This window comes from Centrocercus urophasianus, unplaced genomic scaffold (assembly GCF_019232065.1).
Source record: "Centrocercus urophasianus isolate 14NV4802_14NV808 unplaced genomic scaffold, USGS_Curo_1.0 seq_9, whole genome shotgun sequence".
Classification (NCBI taxonomy): Eukaryota; Metazoa; Chordata; class Aves; order Galliformes; family Phasianidae; genus Centrocercus; species Centrocercus urophasianus.
Window position 1 is genome coordinate 22,109,880 of NW_024885532.1, and position 21,510 is coordinate 22,131,389.

The 21,510-nt window shown below is 41.9% G+C and overlaps 1 protein-coding gene across 1 annotated transcript in view; it reads left to right on the forward strand.

The window, feature by feature from the left end:
- Window positions 1-10,172, forward strand: part of GPALPP1 (GPALPP motifs containing 1) — a 14,369-nt gene extending 4,197 nt beyond the window's left edge. The window contains exons 3-8 of the mRNA XM_042839060.1: window positions 516-614; window positions 4,683-4,788; window positions 6,909-7,043; window positions 7,269-7,433; window positions 7,980-8,078; window positions 9,840-10,172. Coding sequence (XP_042694994.1) covers window positions 516-614; window positions 4,683-4,788; window positions 6,909-7,043; window positions 7,269-7,433; window positions 7,980-8,078; window positions 9,840-10,058 — 823 coding nt within the window. The 3' untranslated portion in view covers window positions 10,059-10,172. The remainder of the gene's footprint in view (window positions 1-515; window positions 615-4,682; window positions 4,789-6,908; window positions 7,044-7,268; window positions 7,434-7,979; window positions 8,079-9,839) is intronic.
- The last annotated feature ends 11,338 nt before the right edge of the window (window positions 10,173-21,510 follow it).

Consider the following 21,510-nt stretch of genomic DNA (forward strand, 5'->3'; position numbering starts at 1 on the left):
GCAGAATGGCCAGGGTTGGAAGGGACCTCAAGGATCATGAATCTCCAACCCCCCTGCCACATGCAGGGCCACCAACCTCCACGTTTAATGCTAAACCAGGCTGCCCAGGGCCCCATCCAACCTGGCCTTGAACACCTCCAAGGACGGGGCATCCACAACCTCTCTGGGCAGCCTGTGCCAGCACCTCACCACTCTCTGGGTAAAGAATTTCCCCCTGAATCATATTAGTCTTCTTTCTCCTGTAAAAGCACTCCTAATGTTTTTGTTGTTTTGTTGTTGTTGTTGTTGTTTTTGCCTTGATGTCAAACCATTTCTGAAGCAAAGCTTACGCTCCCAAATTTTTAATTGCTTCAAATTATTTTGGATCCTTTTGCACTGTTTCCATGGTAACAGCAAGCTATTTAGTACACAAGGCTGTCTGAAATCATTTTATGTTTAATTTTTTCCTTTTTTAAAATGTGGATAATTGCTCTGCATGTGAATGTAATTATTAACTGAAGTCTTCATCTTTGCAGGAAGCCAAAAAGAATTCAGGATAATGATGATGATGATGATGGCTTTTTTGGGCCTGCTCTTCCTCCTGGATTTAAAAAAGAGGATGATTCTCCAGAGAGGTAATTAAAATGGAATTATATTCAGGCTCTTTTTCTTAAAAGATAATTATTTTAGATACAATATTTTATGTCCCTATTAGAGAACACTTCAGTTGTTCATTTCAGATTCAGGTGATTGAAATTGCTTCCTCTGCATTTTTGAGAACGAGAGCAGCATTCCCTTGAAGCAGAACACACAGCCCTGTTAGTACTGTTTGGAAAGCTGGAGAGAAAAATTGAAAATGTGAATTGTCTGATCTATACTTTGAATGTCCCATTTCTTCCATCTCCTATCATAGGTCTTGGATCAGTGCAGGAAAAACAAATTGATGCTGCAGGGACCCCTACTTGTGTGGCTCATTCTTGGGCTGGGAGGAGTAGGGCAGTTAGCTCTTGTGTGCTGTAAAACAACGCAGATGATTGTAACTGTCTCTTGCTAATGCACCAAGGATTATATTCTGTTCTTCTCTAGGTAGGAAATGTATCTGAATGGCATATGTTTCTAGAAAGCAGGTTGTCATGTCTAACCAAATAAGCATTATTGACAGCCTCTTTCAGGAAGCTTTCTGTTTGATTGCAGGTAATTACAAAATACCTAAAAAGGAAAACTGTTCATGGATTGTCCATGCAGAATTTAACTGTGTCTCACAGCCTCCCAGTTTTGCATCAATCTATGCACTTCCTTCTATCATTTCAAATAGCCCGTACTGAAATCAGCACTTTCAAGGAAGCATTCACTGATGAAAGGTACCATTAAAGTCCCTTGATCACTGTTATCTTCCCCAGAGCGATAGAGAGTTGATAGATAAAAGAAATCAGTAGCTCCCAGTCAGGTATGGGTGTTTGGTGCTAGGGAGGTGACTCAGTTTGTTCTCAAGCTGTGTACAGCATTCTTTCTGCCAGCAGTTTTCAAAACTGAATTTTCTTCAGTTTGGATTAATCTTTATGGTGCTTGGCAGCAGTTGAGGAAACCTGAATGTGTTGACCTACGGTTATTTGGAAGTAACCTTTGCATGTCTTTTTTGGCCATGCTTTGCTGTAACCGACAGACTCACTTGTGATTACAAGGCGTCATGCTCAGCAGGCTCCTTTGGAGTTTTCGAAGCAGCAGGAGGAACTGCTCCCTTTCTTACCTTTCACATATGCAGAATGTGTTCTTTTGTTATAAAATGTAGGTAGCTACTAAAAATAATGTGTTTTCTAGTAAAGCAGCACAAAGAAATCCTTGTTGCATTTAATATCAGCTGAGGTCAACTTCCTGCTTTCTTGATTTTTTTTCTTTGCATGAAAGCTCACACTATAAAGGGCTGTGTCAAAGCGTGCAATGGAAAAGAGGAAAGATGAAGAGGTAGCTTGTAATGTGAAGGTGAGAGAGATGACACAGGTGCTCACTCATCTTGTATGCTCAGAACTCCTGTATGCTTACACCCAACTTCTTTTTCTACTAAGCAGTTCTCTTCCAAACTAGTAGATAGCTTGCATTTAATTCAAGGAATCACAGAATGGCCTGGGTTGAAAAGGATCACAATGATCATCTAGCTTTAAACCCTCTGCCGTGTGCAGAGTCACCAACCACCAGACCAGGCTGCCCAGAGCCACATCCAGCCTGGCCTTGAATGCCTCCAGGGGTGGGAATTCAGAGGGAAGACTCTGCTCTTCCCAGCTCTTTTGTCCTAGCTCATCACGCACCAGCTCCTCACACACAGATTGAGCAGAGCTGTTGGCATCACCCCATTTCCATGAATAGGTGGGCAAGGTGTGATGTGTAGGACGAGCCTTGTCTGTCTTCCACCCCCATGCACCTGGCTGTCTGCTTGTGCTGACACAGTAGGAGCATGAGCTGTGCAGGGTGTAGACACAGCGCTGCTGTCTCCCCCTGCATTGTCCCTTGGAGTGAGTGGATTGCCAGCTGCCAACTTAGACCTGAATATCTGAAGCAAATACAGGAGTACGTGTTTCAATATATAGATATACTGTTTCTTAGCTCCTTGTGACTTACTCATTCTTTTAGAAAAGCTTTTATTCCATTGTGTCTTTTCCAGACTTGTCAAAACAAATATTCATAATTAAGAGCAGCCTGTGTGGGAAGTTGCAGCTCTTTAAAAATTGTTTGAATCATTTCAGCTTAAAAAAACATAGATGAACAGATTTCCTTCAACTTCAGAAAGGATCTTGCTGCTTATCAATGTTAGACAGAGGTACAGTACTTGTAAAGCTTCCAGAAGAATCCATGCATCTAGATAAAGACCGAAGGTTATCTTAATGATTTTTTTTTTTTTTTTTTAAGTTAGACATCAGGAGAATGCTGACATGCCCATCTTCTTGCTGACTTTAGCAAGGACTCAAAACCCAGCAGCAGGAAAGTGTTCTTTGCCATATATGAAATCTTGTATTATTAAGTGAAATTCTTGGTAAGTTAGTATTTTTCTTCTGGATCAGTGTAGATAAGTACCAGAGTTACTAACAGCAGAAAAAATACATCTGAGAGTTGGAATTAGATCTGCCTCACTGCTCAGAATGTGTTTGGCCATCCAAGAAGCTGTCAGGGCTCGTGTCAGCTCTGTGCTGCTGAGGAAAGACCTGAGCAACAGGGTTATTCATGTGGAAAAAAGCAGCAGCGTGGGAGGGATGAGTTGGGAACCATTTGTCTATTCCTTGGAAGAGCCTTTGAGCTGTGACAGAAGCAAGTCAGAGTACTTGAGATCTGCTTCTTTTCACAGGTTGCAGTGATACAGCCCACAGCAGAGATGTTTCTGTATATTTTAGTAGAAATCTTTTATAGTTCAGTTAACTCCCTTTCCTCTCAAAATAAAGTTAACTGCATACTAAAATAAAAGATTATTTTGGCTGTATCTGCATGGGTTTAAATTCGGTATCTTTATGTTAGGACCCTAAAACCCAGTCTTAACAAGCAAGCAGTCAGAAAGGAAGAGAGAAACATAAAAGCTGTTTCTTCTTTACAGCAGCTAGGTGGGGATGGAACTTCAGATTCAGCCTAGGCCTCTTGCCTGGGTTTGAAATCCTCACCAGTGCCCTTGCCGTGGCCTGAGCTCACATGTATTGCTTATGGCTGGCTGGCTGTGGCTGCCTTTCCAGCAGGATTTTCTGCTTTTTATTTCCCCTCCTCAAACCCAATAATAACATCACTACAGCAGGGCTGTGCTGATTAGATTAGACTTGAGTTAGCAGACCGTCATTAGAATAATTCGATTCACGTTGCGTTACTTTTGATTGCCGAAAATCTCTGAGACTGGAGGTCATAATAAATCAAGTCTCTGTCTGAAAGACTGGGAGGATACTTCACTGGGATGTTTCTTCAGGTGATAATTGTTTGCATTTTCATTAGCCCTGAGGAACATGGTGATGATTATTAAAAGAGGAGCTTGTCTACTGAGGTCTTTTCAGAGCTGCAGGCACAGTTTGTAGTATACTTTGAACTGTTTGCACCACTGAGAATAAATTCTCACCTTTGTGTTCCTGGAGACAATTGAATTATTGTACTGCTTGCTGAGTTTCAAAAAACAAATCGGCAAAGTTACAAGGGATTACAAAACCTTTCTTTTCCTGTCTTCTTCCTCCAAGGGAAAACAAACTTGAATCAGCACACTGCTCTTATTTTTATGTTTTAAAGAGCAACGAAACCCTAGTGTGAGACAAGAATGAGCAAAACCAGCTTTGTTGCTAGAGAAAAGGTAGCTTGTGTTTGTATGCATATATACGGCCTCCCACCTTTCATTGCTTTTGAATCTGAAGCTAGAAGCCAGGGAAGAAGAGTGGATTTCCATGACTACGTGCCATGACATTTCCAGTTATCTTGCATTCCAGCTGTCTGCAGAGGTCCCTGTGGAAAATAGAGTCAGACAGTTCTTATGCACATTTCTGTAGTGAACACACAGGAGCTGTACTTGCCATCAGAAGGAAGAAGAAGTACAGAACAACATTTTGTTTTAATTTTTGAATTAATCTCTTTAATATTTCTTTAGCAAGCGATAGGATGCCCATTTAATGTACTGTCCACAATGGTTCCTTTTCTTATTCCTCCTTCCAACTAAAAAAAATAATAATAAAATTGTTTCTTTTCTACTTGAGGCCTATCATAGGTCCTGCATTACCGCCTGGCTTTAGGAAATCTGCACAGGACACTGGGAGTAACAGATCTTCAATAGGACCATCTGCTTCATCACAATTCAGCCAGGTTGGTGAGACCAGGAGTCTTTTGTTTGAGTACAAGCTATCCAAAATGCTTAAACAAGCAGGAGCCTGAAGAACTCTACCAGACATACTTTTCTGCATGACAGTTTAATTATAGACCAGAAGGTGTCTGCATTAAATACTGAAACATAAGTAAGCCTAAAAAAGAAACGTGCTGGTCTGGTTTGTTGTGATTTTACTGTTAGACTGATGGTGCGCTGAATGCAAGTGCTGTAGGCATCCTAAATTGTAGTCACAGTACTTCTCCTTGATTTTTTCCCATTCTTTATTTCAGTGTAATGTGTCTTTCACCAGTGAACATTATAGCAAAGTTCAGACTATAGAATCATAGAATGGCCTGGGTTGAAAAGGAGCTCAATGCTCATCCAGTTTCAACCCCCTGCTATGTGCAGGGTCACCAACCAGCAGACCAGGCTGCCCAGAGCCACATCCAGCCTGGCCTTGAATGCCTGCAAGGATGGGGTATCCACAACCTCCTTGGGCAACCTGTTCCAGTGCTTCACCCCCCTCTGGGTGAAAATTATTGAAAACACTGAGACCTGCTAGAATAAAAATGTTTACCTATAATTTAATGTTTTATTCTTTTGTTGATTGAGGTGGGGGAGGAGACAAGGGCTGATTATTTCCCATATCTTCACCTCCACTTACTAGTGGAGATGTTAAATATGTTTATCCAAAAGAAACTCACAGCCTTCTTGAGTAGGATGCTCTCCGACATCCAAAATGGCACTGGGTACCAGTGTTCAGGTGATTCAATTGTTCTCGTGCTGTAATAAAGTAAATACTAATTTCTTGTGGAAATTAACCCATCTCCACTGTCATTCTGCTTTTCATTTTTCTAGAATACTTAGGTTTTCTGTTTTCTTAAGTTTAACTCCCCAGACACGACAGGACATGTGAGGAAGGAGTGAGCCAGCAGCTGCTTTGAAGCTTCACTTTTCGATTAGTATTTGCGATGTGTGTTGTTCTCCAACCTCCTGCAGTGAGAGTTGTCACAGTCTATCATGAAGAATGATTGTCTGACATTTTTTAGATACACATCATCTTATAACTGCAAATAACAATTAAGCAATTTACCATAATGACAAATCTCTTGAGGCAGGGATGTCAAAACTGCTCTGTTCATACATCTTACAAACAAACCAAACAAGTGTTCTTTCTCTTGAACACATCTTCTAGAATCAGCTCGTCAGGTAGATGTTAGTTTATTTTGTTGGTTGGCTTTTTTTTGGTTTTTGTTTTTTAACATATTCTTTTTTATTTTTACCCTTTGAAAATGATGACTAATTCTGCTGTTGTTCTAATCTTGTTTTGCTATTTTTTATTTCAGTACACCTTTACAAATAGTTTGTTCCCTGCTGACTCTTCACTTTATATCAATTTCCTCTCCAAACATGGGGGCAGTTGTTTTAAATTGCATCTCATTTGAGGCACAGGGTAATGGAGTGAATTGAACTTAAGACATGAGGAAGGAAATGAGACACGCTTCCTCAATTTAAGCCCAGCATGGAGTGTCTTTCATCCTCAACCACCTTACAATGCAATTTATTATGAAAGCTGTGTGTTTTTGCATTTTTTTTTATTAATTTGTGAACAAGGAGAGGGCTTTGTTATGTTAGCTTGTTTTCTGAAAATAGTTACTCTTTTTTTTGCACCAGCTTCTTATTTAGGAAATAAAAATAGAGAATGCAGTCCCCTAATTCCCTAAAGCAGTAATGCAGTGGTCATTAGTGAAAATTTGACCACGCAAATACTTTGGGGCACAATTATAAGAGAAACTGGTGTTACCTACTTCAATTGTTTGTGTTTATAAATGACCAGTAATTTCTCAGCATCCTCTGCCTTTCTCAATTTGATGCTACCAGTCATGCAGCCATTTAAATTTGATGATCCTTTTCTTGCACCTTGTAGTCCACAGCTATACTGCTGTGTCTCTTGCTACCTGCCAGCTTGCCTCCTGCACTGCTCTGCAGTCCCACAGGCTACAGGGCTGCGTGCAGAGCAGCATGAAGTAGCAGCACACTGTTGTGTATTCCTATACAACTGAAGTAGTTCTTCAGGGTTGTAACGGTATGATTAAGAGAAATGTTTTGTTTTTGGAAGGCAACAGATAGTAGCGAGGAAGAAGACAACATTATAGGCCCAATGCCTGCAAAAGGACCAGTGGAGTCTGATGTGACTGAAGAATTCGAACGCAGAGCTCAGAGAATGAAGGAGAAACTCACCTCAGCAGGCAGCGTAAGTTGGATTGTTTCACTTGTAATGTTTTGCTGCTTTGTATTTGTGGATTTTTGGGGTTTGCGAAGATGCTCTCATCCACAGTTCTGCTTGTGATGCTAAAGTGGTTGCAATCGTGAGTGCAAAGAAAAAATGATGATTTCTGCTGGAAGCTCAGAGATCCGGATGATGGGTATTGGTTGTCTGCTTGTGTTTTTTTTTTTCACCTACTTTTCTTTTGTAAAGGATGAACCCAAGCAAGTCACAAGGGAATCGTGGATGACAGAACTTCCACCTGAGCTGAAAAGCTTTGGATTTGGCCCAAGAACATTCAAGAGAAGAGCTGAAGACAAATCAGGTGATAGGTCTGTGTGGACAGATACTCCAGCCGACAGAGAGAGAAAAGCCAAGGTGAGCATTAATTCACTTGTACACGTATTTTTATATATAACATACATGTGATCGTTGAGTATATATACATATGTGTGTGAAAAATGTATTCATATTCATATAAATATGAATAAATGTTCACATCTGTGTAATGTTTTAATATAAGCATACGTACATGCACACATAATACTGCCATCAGATATATATACAGGTAGCACTCAGATTTGTTGTTGGTATTTTGTGGAAACAAATCTGATTTCTCAATTGAAAATATCCTTGCATTTTTTTCTCTCTGTTCCCAAAACTCATTAATTGAGTCTTAAAGATAAAACAGGGGAAATTACCATTTTGGTATTCATTTGCTCCCTCTCTTGTCGCAGTAGTCAGTTACTCTGTGTCAGCTCATTGAATTTCCAATTAGTGTGTCCACTTTCTTCTTTCAAGCTGAGCAAAAAAATATCTGGTGGCCTCTGCCCTTCAGATTTAATTAAAGTAAATATAGATTTCTTTCCTTTATACTTCAGGCATTCTGGTAACTGTGGTGTGTAATTTGTTTCCACTCATCAGGAAAGAGAAGAGGCAAAGAAGTCAACCAGTAAGGATAATGAAGAAATTGTATTATCTGGGAGAGACAAGAGACTTGTTGAGCAGGTGACTTCATATAATGTAAGTGCAATAACATAATACTTCCTTTTGTGCATTTTCTTCAATTCTTCACTTTTTTTTGTTCTCATTGCTAGTACTGCTGGTTTCCATGGTGATACCACTATATTCTTCCCCTTAGGCCCCAGACCTACTGTTTAAGTCATTAGAATACTTGCCATTGATTTCAACAAGAGCAGGATTGTGTCCTTAAGCTACTGCAGACAATGTGACAGAGTAGCATTTTGTGTATATTGTCCCAGTGTAAGGCTGTATTTTACTTAAATTATCCTTGGACCTGGACTTGGTTGGTGCTTGATTCAAATATCAGCTTACTTCACTGAATTACCCAAGAAGAAAAAGAAAACAGTAAAGAGTTTGGCTTGTAGGACAAAATACACATTAACCCAAAAGAAGCTTCATGGGCAGATAAATGCTATAATCAGCTGCCTCACTGCCTCATTATAACAGCATTATTACGTGAAGTTTTTCTCAACCTGTACAGAAGCAATTAATTTTCACAGGCAGCTGTTGATTACTGAAAACTTGATCTCCATGTCAAATTCACTTGTCTGGCTGCCAGCCCTGTCCACTAGAGGATATGGAGGCTTGCCTGCCTTGCAGCTGCTCTTTCCTTTTGTTCCCTGATTTATGGCCTGAAGTCTTCAAGAAGGCAGTCAGGTCTCTTGAGAGTATAATTAACTTGAGAATGGCAGCCTTGGCTTATATTACAAGATTGGAGTTTACCTGTCACTTTTAATAATTTATTTGTGGTTCATTAAATCACATGTCTCTCTTGACTTACAGGTCTGCAAATCCAGAACTGTTAGCATACTGTCTTTGACCCAATGATCCTTAAGGGTCCTTAAGCCCTACTGGGGATATTCTGAAATTGTCTCTTCTGTCATTACAATGATAGTAGAGTAACTTCTGTGAAAAACCTTGAGTTTTGTTCTGTACCATTGCAGAATAAAATACTGTTCTAAGATCAATGGAGTTCTCTCTAGAAATTGCAGAATGTATGTCATTTAAGAGCAGTGTTTCTTGCAGTAGGGTTTGGTTTGGGTGGCTTTCTTTGAGCTCCATTCTGCTTGTGTTCGTTTGTTTTATAATAAAGGTTTTTATCTTTTCTTTCCTTTTTCTTACTCCCTTCATTTTTATCAAGGACACTTTCCTAAAACTAAAGCTTTAGTTTTCATAATAGTTTCTTTATGTTAGTTAGCTAGTGCTGGTACCACATACATTTTCTGGTGCAATTGTGTCAACACTGATGCAGTTTACACCATAGGTAAGTACTGTCCATCTTCTGTTTTCCATAAGAATCCTCTCCTATGTCATAAATGAATTATTACTGTGTGTGAGGAAGTAGAGGGCGAAGGGAAATGAACCTTCTGAATGCAGATTGTGTGTTCCAAAACCAGATCTTTAGAGAAGGTGTACAAGAAACAGGACGTATATTTTAGGATCTTTTTCTTGGTTTGTTGTCTCTCTTTCTGCTACCCATGGCAGAGCATCTTATATGCTTCTTTTGCATTTACCTTGTGGAGATTCGAGAACATTAGGGGTGTTTTTAACATTGGTGACAGTGAGTTATGTGTGCATAGACAAGAGTATATGTGCTTTCTGCACAGTGCATGCTAAATTCAACTTTCTGTTTTCCCGTTCATAAGGTTTCTTTTTTTTTTAATTCTTTCTTTCTAATTCCTGGCCAATCTCTCCATTTGGATTTTCAGTGTTAATATTTTGTAGTAATGTCTTCCCTCCTCTTTCTTCCTACTTGTACAGGAGTCAAAGCGATCAGAGTCTCTCCTGGACATACATCAGAAAAAGCTGAAGAGCAAAGCATCTGAAGAAAAGAACAAACCTCAGGAGAGAAGGCCGTTTGACCGAGAGCAGGATCTCAAAGTCATTCGATTTGATGAAGCACAGAAGAAAGCCCTGATAAGAAAATCCAGGGATCTGAATTCTAAATTTGAGCACAGTAAAGGCAATATGTTTTTATAAGGTAAAAGCATGAAGCTTTTTTGAAATCAATTGAGATTTGAATACTTAATTTTTTAAGTACTTTTCTTCATGTAAATATTTGTACGCAAAATAAATATCCTGATGTTTAACTAGTTTTACTGGTCTGTAAATACTATATACTATGGAGGGTCATCTGTACTAAAACTAAGGTGGCTGAGGGAAGTGCTAACATTAAAAGCAAAAAAGAAGAAGAAGGAAGGAAGGAAGGAAGGAAGGAAGGAAGGAAGGAAGGAAGGAAGGAAGGAAGGAAGGAAGGAAACTACAAAAAATGTGAACTTGCTAAGGCTTTTTAGTTTGCATTTTGTTAAGGGCTTTTTTTTTTTTGCCAGCATAAAGCTAATTAATTAAAATATTATTTTAAGGAGGTTTAAAATTTATCTTGCAGTGGAATTAGCAATTTCCTCATTTCTTTTACCATTCTTAGGTTATACTTGCTGAGCCTGACCTGAAGTTTGTGCAAAAATCCCCTTTAGGCTTGTGGTTGGGCAGGACATTGCTTGATAAGCTTTGTGCTAGGAAGCATAAGTAAAAATGGCACCATTCATATCCACATGGTATTTGTATTTCAGAGACTGTGTGTTTGTGTCATTGCCAATTATACACTTGTATAATTTCAGTATTATAGCAGAAAGAGCTGGCAATAGCAGAAGCAGCAATAAAGCCTGAAGATTTGCAGGTTTAATTATAAAAAAAGATGGTATGAAAGAAGAGAAAATCTAATTGAAGTTTCAATTTGCAGAGCTTAGCATTAGAAAATCCATCTCTTTTAAGCAAATACAATGTGAAAATTAAACCAGACTAAAAGTTATTTTGTCAGTCACTTTGCAGAGCAGAACAGCTCTTTGGTATCAAAAAGGAAATAAATAAGACATTTCAAAAAGTCTACATCCGTGCTTAGAATTCCTCAGCTCTTACATGTGTGAATGTGTGGCAGCTAAAATGAGTTGTGTTTAAAATAGATTTGTTCTGTAGTCTTTTTCCTCCTCTCAAGTTATGTTCAGGATCTTTATTTAAAGAGTCATTGCAGGTATGTACATGAACACAACTTTATGCACAAGATCCTGGCGCCTTGTTTGGAAGAGTGGCACATTTTGCCTATTAAGCATCACGTGGTTCAGTGTAATTTGGGAAAAAAGGCTACTTCAACATTTGTATGAGCAAAGCGGTGGCCCAACAAGTCACACAAACTAGTGGCCAAAAACCTGGTCTTAGTTTTTCACCTTCCATGTTGTTTCCGTCCTTGTTTGTTTGATCAAAAGGCGAGCTCCCTTGCAACAGGGAGCCATGTAACATCTCCAGTGCTGTGCCACAGTTTCATCATTGGAAAGGCAGTATTACAGTGTGTGAAATACAGCCATCGTTGTTTGATTGGTTTTTGTTAGGCAAGTAAAGCCGTAACAGAGCAGGTACCACATGACTAGCTAAATCTTCGTGCTTTGCAGAAAAAATGATCTTTGTGCCCACTCTTGGAAACCCAACTGCCTTCAGAAATCCATTATATCACATGTTGGGATACACTTGGAGAGCACACTTGAGCAGTCTTCACTCACTCAGACAATTTCTTAGCGGGAACATTCGCACAAATGAGGGCTGCTTGCATGAGGAGCTTGCTGGTGCTGTTGTCTTTGTTTTTATTCTTTGCTCCCTTCTCCAAATGGAGGGCCAGTCATCAGATGTCGTAGATGGCTGAATTTTGCCATCCAGATGTGTTCCTGCTCTTTGCATGCTGCTGATGTGGCCATGGTGTGGCCTCCAGCTCACTCTGAGGCTGTGCTGAGCAAGGACTGTTCTGAGGGAAGGCCTTGTTGAGTGAAGGCCGTGTTGAGTGAAGGCCATGCTGAGCTGAAACTCTGGGCTGCTGCTCAGGAGAAGAGCTGTCAGGAGCCCTGGCAGCCACTCCAGGATTGATGTGGCATTGCACTGCAGTCACTGCAATTTTATCTGGGGATGTGCACTTCCAATTAGCAAAGCCTTGAGGTGAGTTGGAAACGTGTAATCTCAATCTTTTTCCTTTTTTGTTTCTTCTTTTCCTTTCTCCTCTTTGTTGTGGAGCAGCCTCAGAGACTCAATGAAATCTGCATTATGAGTTAAAAGGAAATGGGAAGCGCTGCGAGTTCAAATTAATCTTTTCATTACTTTGTGTAAATGGAGTGAACTTTTGAATTGCGTTAATACACAAACTGATCTCCTCTTACCAGTGTCAAGCCATTGCCTGGAACAGTCACTATAATAAACAGCAACCCAGTAAATTACAAGCTCTGTGAGCTTTTGTACAAAAAGACAAGCTGTCCTCCACAATTTGGACAAGCTGTAAGGCATTTCTGCAGAGCTGCTAGAGGGTGATTTTTCAAGAATCTCATTTGAAAAAAAAAAAGAATTTATTTCACTGAAAACCGTCACTCTAATTACCACAGAACGTATGTACGTAATGGTCTCTTGCTATTCTGTGCTGTCTGCTTACATGTCAGGAAATGCCCTTTTGTAACAAGATGTCAGGAAGCTTTTCTAGGGTGTGCAAAGCCCATCAGCCCAGTGTTCAGCTTTGTTTTGTGCTGCTATAAAAATTTCATGCAGTACCACAAGCATTTTCTGTTGGAGAGTAAAGTCCTCTTCTTCTGAGATGTCAGATATGTGGAAGGCAATTGGGGATGAAGCCAATGAGAAGGATAGCATGTGTTAAAGTGAGTGCTAAAGTGGGTGTTTCAGGGTAATTTTAAGGAATATTACTCATTAACTTAGAAAAATACAAGACAGGAAAAGATAAGACATCTTGAGAAAACTGATTTCTTTGCCCCATCCCTGTAGGCACTCAAGGCCAGGCTGGATGGGGCCCTGGGCAAGCTGAGCTGCAAGGTGGCACTGCCCAAACTGGGTGGGCTTTAAGGTTCCTTCCAACCCAGGGCGTTCTGTGGTTCTGCACTGAGCTATCATGATGCTCCAGAAAATACAGAAAAATGTTGCTGGATAGGAGCGTGGCAGTACTGTCACCTGAGAAAAATCTGTGATTTAAGCACCTATTTATGGGGAGTTATTTTTTGCATCTGCTGTTACAGTCAGTGGATGTTCTATACGCATTTCCAGATCAACTGCATTTCCCAAATAATAAACATAATAGAAATGCAGTTTATTTAGGGTTGTGATGATATCATGTAGAGAGCATGAAAATTGCACTGTCAATTAGTTTTCTTCTTGAACAAATCATGGATCAGTTTCTGATCAGTGGGAAAAGAGGCTCTGCTCCAAGTAAAAGAATACCACAAATCATAGAATCATGGAATGGCCTGGTTTGAAAAGGAGCACAATGCTCATCCAGTTTCAACCCCCTGCTATGTGCAGGGTCGCCAACCACCAGACCAGGCTGCCCAGAGCCACATCCAGCCTGGCCTTGAATGCCTGCAGGGATGGGGCATCCACAGCCTCCTTGGGCAACCTGTTCCAGTGCGTCACCACCCTGTGTGTGAAAAAACTGCCTCCTAAAATGATCCAGAGGGCTTTGGGAGACCAGGGCTCCTTACATTTAGGGACTGATTCTGTCTCTGAAACGTACACTTCCTTATTCCTGTTCAACATTTTATCACTCGTATGTTGATTTAAGAGTAGTATTGCATTGAAACACCAGCATTTGTGCAATGGTGTACCTGCACTTGTGCACTTTCTGTACCTGCATCCTTGTGTTCAGCCACTCTGTGTGCACACGCAGTTGCACAATTAAATAATTCTCAGATAAAACACATAGATGTCATTTCCTGTCCTTATATACTATGTGTTAAATAAATTGAAGCCCTCATTCAGAGGGACAGTCAAAGGTATTTCTTCATCTCACCTATCTCAGCTCTGTTGGGGGCTATCACATCATACCTGTGCTGCTATAAAAGTGGGTGTCTTTCAAGTAACACACAGAGAGAAGCTGGAAAGTTGGCATCTCTCAGCCAGCAGCTCTAGGTTTTTTCTCACACTCCTTAACGAAGACAGCATCGTTAGTTCAAGTCAGCAAGGAAGGAAAGCACGGGCCACTGTTGATTCCTTCCTGCATGACGCATCTTCCTGATGCTTCTGACTCTGTCTGCTGAATGGGAGGTGGAGACTGAGCAATAATTTGAGCAAGCGTGGAATTTATGTTCTTTTTCTGATGAGAAGATTGCCACAATGCCTTTGCTGAGCTGATCTTCCCCATGTCCCCCTGTGACAACTGAAAGCCTGTTTTCCACTAGCCCATCACCCTTCTTTGTGGTTCCAACTATCCTTTTTCCTATTCTGGTGTTCAAACCAGCAGCAGATCTCATTTCTCTCTGAAATTATACTGATTTTGAATCAGCACAGCAAGTCAGAAAAAAAAAACCAACATCTTTTTGAGTGGAAACTTGAGGTCTCCAGGAGACAGCAGCACAGGCTGTCACTTCAGCAGGAGCAGCTGCAGCTGTGACTTCTTCCAAACAAGCAATCCAAACATAAATATTCAAAAGCAATTCTCATAAGCAGGCTTTATTAAGGTGGTTCACTCGGTCTCCTAGATGCTTAATATTGCTGTCACTTGCTTCGCTTCATAGGGTTTTACCCACTTTTGCTTCACCTCCCTAGAGCATGACAACCACAAACTCAGAAGCCACCCTTGTTATGTCCTTTGAATTAGGATTTGTTTCAAAGCTCTAAGCACCAGAGACCCATGGGCAGATGTTCACCTTCCTTAGCCCCAGCAGCAGCCCCTTTCTCAGCAGGATGGTGACTGTGTGACCACACACCTCTCTCAATGACCAATTTGCAAAAAATTTTTTGCAAATTAGGAGATGCTGAAGGCACAAAAATGAAGACACAAACAAGGAATCACAGAATCACAGAATGGCCAGGGTTGGAAGGGACCTCAAGGATCATGAGTCTCCAATATGCCTGCCACAGGCAGGGCCACCAACCTCCACATTTAATATCAGACAAGGTTGCCCAGGGCCCCATCCAACCTGGCCTTGAACACCTCCAAGGATGGGGCATCCACAGCCTCTCTGAGCAGCCTGTAAGGAGATGCTGAAGATATAAAATCATAGTATCATGAAGTCTGCCTTGAAATATTACTAGGAAGGAAATCCTGGTCTTTCTCACCCATGCTGATTAAAGATGCATCAGAAGATTGCACTGCTAAATCTGCAGAGGCTTTGCACGTGGTCAGGACACGAGATTTCAGTCCCATTCAACACATTACTGCGTGGTTTTTTGTTCCTCATTTGTCTCATTTGTAATTTACTCTAAAACTTATTATTCATGTCACTAAGGCTGTATTGTCAGAAGGCTTTGCAATAAGCTTTCAGCTGCATCTCCAATAGTAAAGCAACAAAGACAAGAAGAAATCTCACATGTTGTGCCTGAAACAGGAGAGTTTTAACTGAGAGGCATCATGGCACACCTGTCCCTTCAATCCAAACTTCGAAACAGCTCAAAGACAGTGTGATGATCTGCTTCCCATTGCATCCCTCTCAGCAGGGCAGTGTGGTGCTGCAGTGATGTGTGCAGGAGAGGGAGAACCAGGGAGCAGCATCTGCCATCAGTGTCCTTTTTGAAAGATACAGATGAGCAATTTTGTATCTTTCAAGGAAAACATGAAAAGGGGAAAGCAGAACTGCTGAGAGCTTGTGGTAAACAAATCTCAGCTGAGATAATTTTACAGGCTGTGGAAGATGATGGTGTGATATAACTGGCAAATGCCCAGCCATGAAGGGCTCAGATAAGTGTATGGACCTGACCATTTTATGTCCCTTTTCTCCTCATTTTTTCCCCCAGACTCTTTCCCAACCCACCTCGATCCCTTCCTTTTCCCACCCATCGTCCTGCACTGACATGCACAAACTGCTTGAAAACATCCCACAATAAGTCTTACACAACACCAAACACGTTTCTCCCCAGAAGGAATCCAATACCCATCATCTTGTCCTGAAAATCCTTTTGAGTCTACTCTTGATAACTTCTGGTCTCCTCACAAAAACACCCAAACCATCCACAAACAAACTTGAATTGCCTTGAAGTCCACCTTCATTCCCCACAATACTTTTTTTTTTTAAATAGGACAAGGAATACCTATGTAAGGAATATACTTTGTAAAGCACCCCCATTAGAAGACATACATTATACCCAGGGAAGACATTAAACACTGGGCTCTGCAGTATTGCCTGTAAAGAAGTGGACTATCTTGAGAACTCCAAGAGAAGCTAGATGTGCTCACAGTTGCAAGGCAGGATGGAATCCCTATGAGTCTGCTGAAAGGGTTGTGTCTCTGAGGGCACTGTCCCTCACCTCTGTAAAATGATGGCAAAGAAGGGGGTTGGCCAAGCTGGCAAAGCTTTAGGCAAGGTCCCTGTATCCTGGCTTCAAACAGATGTTCAGAAACATGGCTGGTCCGACATTTGGGGAGAAGCCTAGAGAACACAGGCTCTAGGTGTTTGACATTGCTGGTTCTTGGGTAGGAGTCATATACTGGGAAAGTGAACTTCTGTTCAGAAGTACGTGAGTCTCAGTGATGGCCTCATCTTACTCTTCTCCATCATGGCAGACAATTTAGGAAGGGGAACAAGCAGAAATCATGGGAACAGTAGAAATTCTTTACCAGGAGAGCAGAGCAGCACTGTATTAGGTTTCCTAGTGAAGTTATAGGACAGGACCTCCACCCTTGGAGTCTTCCAAGTCTTGGCAAGATAAATCAACAACCGACCAGGTCTGATCCTCTTTCAGTAGGGCTTGGATCAGAGACCTGTGTTGCTCCCCAACCAACACTTCTCTGAATCTGTAATCATTCTCATGTAACCCTGTATTAATGATGGAGTCTGACCCTAGGTCTGACTCAGCAAGGATGGGTATACTGAACAGTGGCAAACACACCACTTCTTCTCTTTGGGGGTAAAAACATGTCCCAAAGAGAAGGGACTCTTAAATTCCCTAGTGATATCTACGAAGACTTTGTAAAGCCCCAACATAAGGAATACAGCACCTTTTTCTAATGTGAAGGAGTATGGGCAACTTTCAGGATTGATCCACGTTGCTTTTGTTCAAAGGGTCCTCAGATGAGGTAGACTGGTGACCTACCTTGGCATATGCTACAAGCTTGTTGCTAAAAACATAATTTACTCCCAGATTGGATTTGAAAATGAATATTCTCACTGTTGTTTTTATTATTATTATTATTTGTTTGTTTTGTTTATTTGTGTGTGTGTGTTTTGTTTTTGTTTCTTTTTTTTTTCCTACAGCTTTACTGGCAATGAGTTTCTGCTAAACATGCTTCCCAGGAAGCAGGGATATCCAAGACTTCAGATGTATGCTGTGCTATGAAAGCTGAGCTGGTGTTCAGCAGCAAAGCCCCAGCTCTGGCCCTTCTGAGTGTCGAAGTGAAACCTACCATTCATTATTCATATCACCTGAAAACATAATGCCTATAAATGTTGCAGATCTACACGCAGTCAGGCTTTCAACTTGTTGCTAATCTTCTTAGGACAATAAACAATCTCTCCAGACACTTCTCAATTTTTTCCTCTACCATTTCTACTTTTTCCAGTCCTGCCTTTCTTGAGAGTGGTCATCTGTGATTCTTTTGAGTACAGTCAGCCAGTAATCATTGTACCCACATCATAATTCTGTCTAGCACAGCGTTCGTTGGGCCTGGCCTATCAATTCAGAGGGCTGATGCTACTGATTGGCCAGGACTGTACCTTGAGCTCGCTGTTGGGAATATAACCCACTCTTGGAAAGTGCCTGTAGAGCTGAAAACCCCTCATCTTTGTGGGAGGTGTCCAGTAAATCCTGACAAGGGTTGCATACCCTTCCTTGAGAACTGAGGTAGCTAATACCTCTAGCATGGAGAGGCTCTACAGACTTGGAGAGCACGAAGGCTGTGTGCATGTTCTGAAGGACCTCACGTATCACGTTGAGTTTCTCATCAGAGCTCTGCTCTGGATCTCTCTTCTCCCACACAAAACCCTCCAGCAAAGGAGGTTTTCTGAGGAGAGGGTTGTCCACAGGTACAAAAAGCTTGCCAGGTATGGGATCTCCTGAATGTCATTTGGAAGGGAACCTCCAATGTACTTTTAAGGAGCCAAATATGAGCTTGGGAGTGGAGTCTCCAGGACCCCCAACAGAGGCTGATGTTGGAAAAAAAAAGAGCCACACTGCTTTTTTCACTCTGTTTTTCAGAGGGTAAAACAGAGGCCAGCGTTTCACCTCTCGGCTCTTCAACACCCTGCATGGAACCATCGGTGTGTTTTTGTGCTGTGCTTCTTGGTTTCCTGGAAAAAGAGCAACTTTGGGAAAAGAAAGCTGCCCGGCTCCTGGAGTGCACAAAGCGCACAGCCTGGAGGAAGCTGTCTAGTAAGCAGCAAGGGCTTGCTGCAGTTTCCAAGGTAACTCCCATCTTCTCAGACCCAGGTGAGGCTCAGCCTTTACAAGCACACGGGCAGAATACAAATAGTAGGTCTGAGGTGGAAAACGAGATGTACCCCAAGTGCTGCGTGTTACCCCAGCTTTGCCCATCCAGATCAGCCCACAAAGCAAAGCCCCAGGAAAGAGGTCTGGCCAGCATTCAAAATTGCCACAGGTGATTTTCCAGCTGAAGTTCTGATGCTAAACCCCACGGAGCCCATTAGCATCCAGCTCACCAGCACCTGCATTGAACGGTGCCACCGAGATCAGCTCTGACCTTTCTTACGTGCCCACCTCAGAGCAGCACAGGGCCTCAGCACTTGCCCAGCCCTGAGGAACCAGCCACGTGCTCGGCTTGCTTGAGGCCTCAAGGCCTTCCTGAGGTCTTCAAGGAGACTTGAAGGAGACTCCAAAGGAGTCAAGACTTCATCTCCATGGCAACCATGGGGAAGTTGAGCTGTGAAATGAAAGCCGGGAGCTATTTGTGCGTCAGACCGTGTGGGTCAGTGCTCGTACTTTTGTGCCGCCCGCTGCAGAAGTCGCCGGGTTTTAATTGCCTCTTCAAAATCAGCGCAGATGAGGAAAACAAGAGCGATGAGGGTGCACTCACGGTCACTTACTGAATGCAGAGCTTTAATTCTTTGATGTTGACGTCATTGTAAAAGGATTCTACAAAGAGGAAGAGAGTACTTCCAGGAGTAGAGAAATCAAGGCCGTTCCTGAAAGCTTCACGTGTTTATTTTAGTTGTGCTGTATGCAGGCTTCCAGCAGAGCTCATGAACACACGTCCAAGCTGTGCCCTTCTGTAACTGAAAGTCCAGTGCCATCTCTTCATCGCCCTCACACATGCCAGGGCTCAGCTGCGTGGGGTAGAAAGGGATGCAGGTGCCAGGCTGAATCTTTAGGGATGAGACAGTGTAGGACCATCAACTGGGCAGGATGATAGTGAGATGGTCATGGGCTGTGCTCCCACGTGAACTCATGGAGCGTCTTGAAAAAGGCAAGGAGGTTTCTGCAGTCCACTAATGGTCTCAGGGGACTAGAGGCCCTCTCTTCCAGTTGTTGCAGCTTTCCTCACGTATTCAGTCCACTGGCAACACCTGATCAAACCACAAGACTTCAAATATACATATACATAACATGAAGTTTGAGGAGCAGCCCCCCTCCTCCAACTCTTTCTGCTCTCCTAGAGAATAAATGCTGTCTGACAGTGGATTTAGCATTTCTCAGCTGACTTTCAGTACACAGAAAAGCCAGGAACCTCACCAACTGAATATCAACAGCAAGCATGATTAAATGAGATACAGGCAGCTGAGGCATCATCTTATTTTTACTGCTGCACACCCTTAAATTAGCAGCTGAGCATTTTTGGTTGCAAAATAACATTTAAAACTCTTCACAGGGAGAAATTCATGGTTTAGCAGCTAAGCTGACATAGTGAAGGTCTGCCAAGTGCTTGGGAGTTTGAAATGCAGTAGGCACAACTTTGCAGTAAGAAAAGAAACCTTTTTTTTTTCTTTCTTCTCAGCCTGTCAAAGGATACAGTCTTCAACTCTCTCTAGGAGTCAGCTAGGACAAAGTGTCTCCAACAGGTAATATTTATTACAGCGTAGTCATTCCACTTCTGATCTCTCTGCCCTGATTCTCAAAGGAAATTCACAAAACATTCCTTCAGTAAGTCTGGGAATCTCATCACCTTTCTGGATAGTAAGGTTTTAGAGTAAATTATGATGCTCCTGTTTTCACCATGCTCAAAAATCTTCCGGTGTTCTACACCATGCCACTACTGTTCTACAAATTACTTATCTCTCTTTTCTCTGGAGAAGATAATCTATATCTTCTTATATTCCATAAATGCTGCCAGATGTCTAACTCAGGCAGTTGTCTTACTATATTCCCATACACAGCTAGGTTTAAAATTCTCTATGTCTTCCCTGAGGAGCAGGTGTGCCCTAAGACTCACCTGCTTTTTCCAGCTGGATGGGCTGACTTCTTAAAAGCTATTACACCTACCTAAAGTCTGTATCTTTAGACCATTGGTACCAACAATACTGCCACTCTGAAATGCTGCGTACACTGGGAAGAAGAGAGCAGGAAGCAGTTGGATACTGTGCTTCCTGGGGCACCTGCATTAATATCTTTATTGTGAGACTTGACAGCAAAGACATAAAACTATTGTCCTGGAAGCCAAGCATCTTCACTGGGAGCTTCTGAAGGGAATTATTCAGTGTTTCCAAAACACTTCTACTACAGCAGTGGCTGCTGCAGAATATCCCATGCAAAACTTCCATTGCTGGGGGAAGGAAGTGTGCAGTGTGAGCTCCAGGACTTCCCACAGCAGTAATGGCCCTGCAGGAAGACCTGACCAAACAGGACTGCTCTGCCTAATGAATAAATAGTCCATCAACAGCCCAACTGAGGCTCTTCTCACAACTGGAGGTTTTTTAGCATCTCTTCCTTGGGTTGCCTCTCTAAGCATCTAGTGCTGGCTGGGTTTACACTGTAGGCTCTTTCTCACAGGATGCCTACTAGCATCCTTTTCCTTCACTGGACCTCCAATTCCCACGTAGCTGTGACAAAATACTATCTTTGAGACTTTCATCCCATCCTCAAATTGGGTTGAAACTGGCGGATGGTTTCGAAAGCTGGGGAGGCGACAGCCATCAAGCAGATGTACACCTACACAGGACAAGGTAAATGCTGTGTAATCACATCATTCAGAGCTCTATTGTAACACAGAAACTTAGAGGCACAGAAATAATGCTGCATGAGCAGCCTGTGTTTTGGCCTGTTTTACTCTTTGGCTGTTCAACTTCTCAATTTCAGTGACATTTTCAGGGAAACTTTTTTATGAATCCTTGTGGGAATGCGCATTAAATTTGATGTTGAGGAAGATACCTTTTCAATTTGACTTAATTTTTATCTTTTTTACATTCATCCCACACACACACGCATATCACAAAGAGGAGATTCGTGAGCACGTGCACCAGCATGAGGAGAATCAGCAGTGCAAACAGCCGTCCACATTTTCATCCCCAACAAC